This window comes from Fulmarus glacialis, unplaced genomic scaffold (assembly GCF_000690835.1).
Source record: "Fulmarus glacialis isolate BGI_N327 unplaced genomic scaffold, ASM69083v1 scaffold20372, whole genome shotgun sequence".
NCBI lineage: Eukaryota > Metazoa > Chordata > Aves > Procellariiformes > Procellariidae > Fulmarus > Fulmarus glacialis.
This window is the reverse complement of record NW_009197478.1, coordinates 2158-2522: the sequence shown is the minus strand read 5'-3', so window position 1 is coordinate 2522 and position 365 is coordinate 2158. Positions and strand designations below refer to the sequence as shown.

The 365-nt window shown below is 66.6% G+C and overlaps 1 protein-coding gene across 1 annotated transcript in view; it reads right to left on the bottom strand.

The window, feature by feature from the left end:
- LOC104072946 (TBC1 domain family member 10A) overlaps window positions 1-165 on the bottom strand; it is a gene marked incomplete at both ends in the record, with an annotated part of 3341 nt that extends 3176 nt beyond the window's left edge. Inside the window, one exon of the mRNA XM_009572561.1 lies at window positions 58-165. Coding sequence (XP_009570856.1) covers window positions 58-165 — 108 coding nt within the window. The remainder of the gene's footprint in view (window positions 1-57) is intronic.
- Window positions 166-365: the final 200 nt, after the last annotated feature.

Below are 365 nucleotides of genomic sequence, written 5' to 3'. Positions count from 1 at the left end.
CCCCCTCCACCAGCACCCCCTCCCCGGCGGTGCAGGAAGGTCCCCGGTTGCACTCACGTCAAACTTGCCGATGTTCTGCTCAAGCTTGACCTTGCTCCCGGAGAGGTACTGCCAGGCTCGGCCCCGCAGCGAGGGTGGGATCCCCTTCTGGCACCGCAGCCGGATCTGGGGGGTGGGGGGAGCAACACAGCCGCCCCATCAGGTTGTGGGTCATCCCACGCTGGCTGGGACACTAGCCCCCTTGAACCCCACACAGCGGGAATGAGCCTAACAGACACCCCAGCCCTGGAGGGAGCAGGAGCCATCAAAGCAATGCCCCACTCCACCAGCACAACCTCCCCCGCAGCACAGGGAGGACGCCCAGG